Raw genomic sequence first — 239 nt, forward strand, 5'->3', positions numbered from 1 at the left:
CCCCGGCTCTCACCGCTGCCACTCACACCCCGAGGGCTTTGGGAGCTTGTGTGTTCCCCCATCGCCGGGAAACGGGCTCCCGGGGCTCCTGCAGGATCCTTTCTCCCGGTTCTTGATGGGATGCTGAGCTGAACACTCTCTTGCCAGGTCTCCTCCTCCGCAGGGAGGATCACGGTCCCGCGGCTGAGCGTTGGGGCGGTCAGCAGACGGCCCAGCACCCCCACTCTAGGCAGGAAATG

General features: G+C 65.7%; 1 protein-coding gene across 1 annotated transcript in view; it reads left to right on the forward strand.

Annotated features, from left to right (window-relative positions):
- Positions 1–147: 147 nt before the first annotated feature.
- Positions 148–239, forward strand: part of LOC104501013 (transcription initiation factor TFIID subunit 9-like) — a gene marked incomplete at its 5' end in the record, with an annotated part of 1,295 nt that continues 1,203 nt past the window's right edge. Inside the window, one exon of the mRNA XM_010144747.1 lies at positions 148–229. Coding sequence (XP_010143049.1) covers positions 148–229 — 82 coding nt within the window. The remainder of the gene's footprint in view (positions 230–239) is intronic.

The sequence above is a fragment of the Buceros rhinoceros genome, unplaced genomic scaffold (genome assembly GCF_000710305.1).
Source record: "Buceros rhinoceros silvestris isolate BGI_N320 unplaced genomic scaffold, ASM71030v1 scaffold35341, whole genome shotgun sequence".
Taxonomy (NCBI): domain Eukaryota; kingdom Metazoa; phylum Chordata; class Aves; order Bucerotiformes; family Bucerotidae; genus Buceros; species Buceros rhinoceros.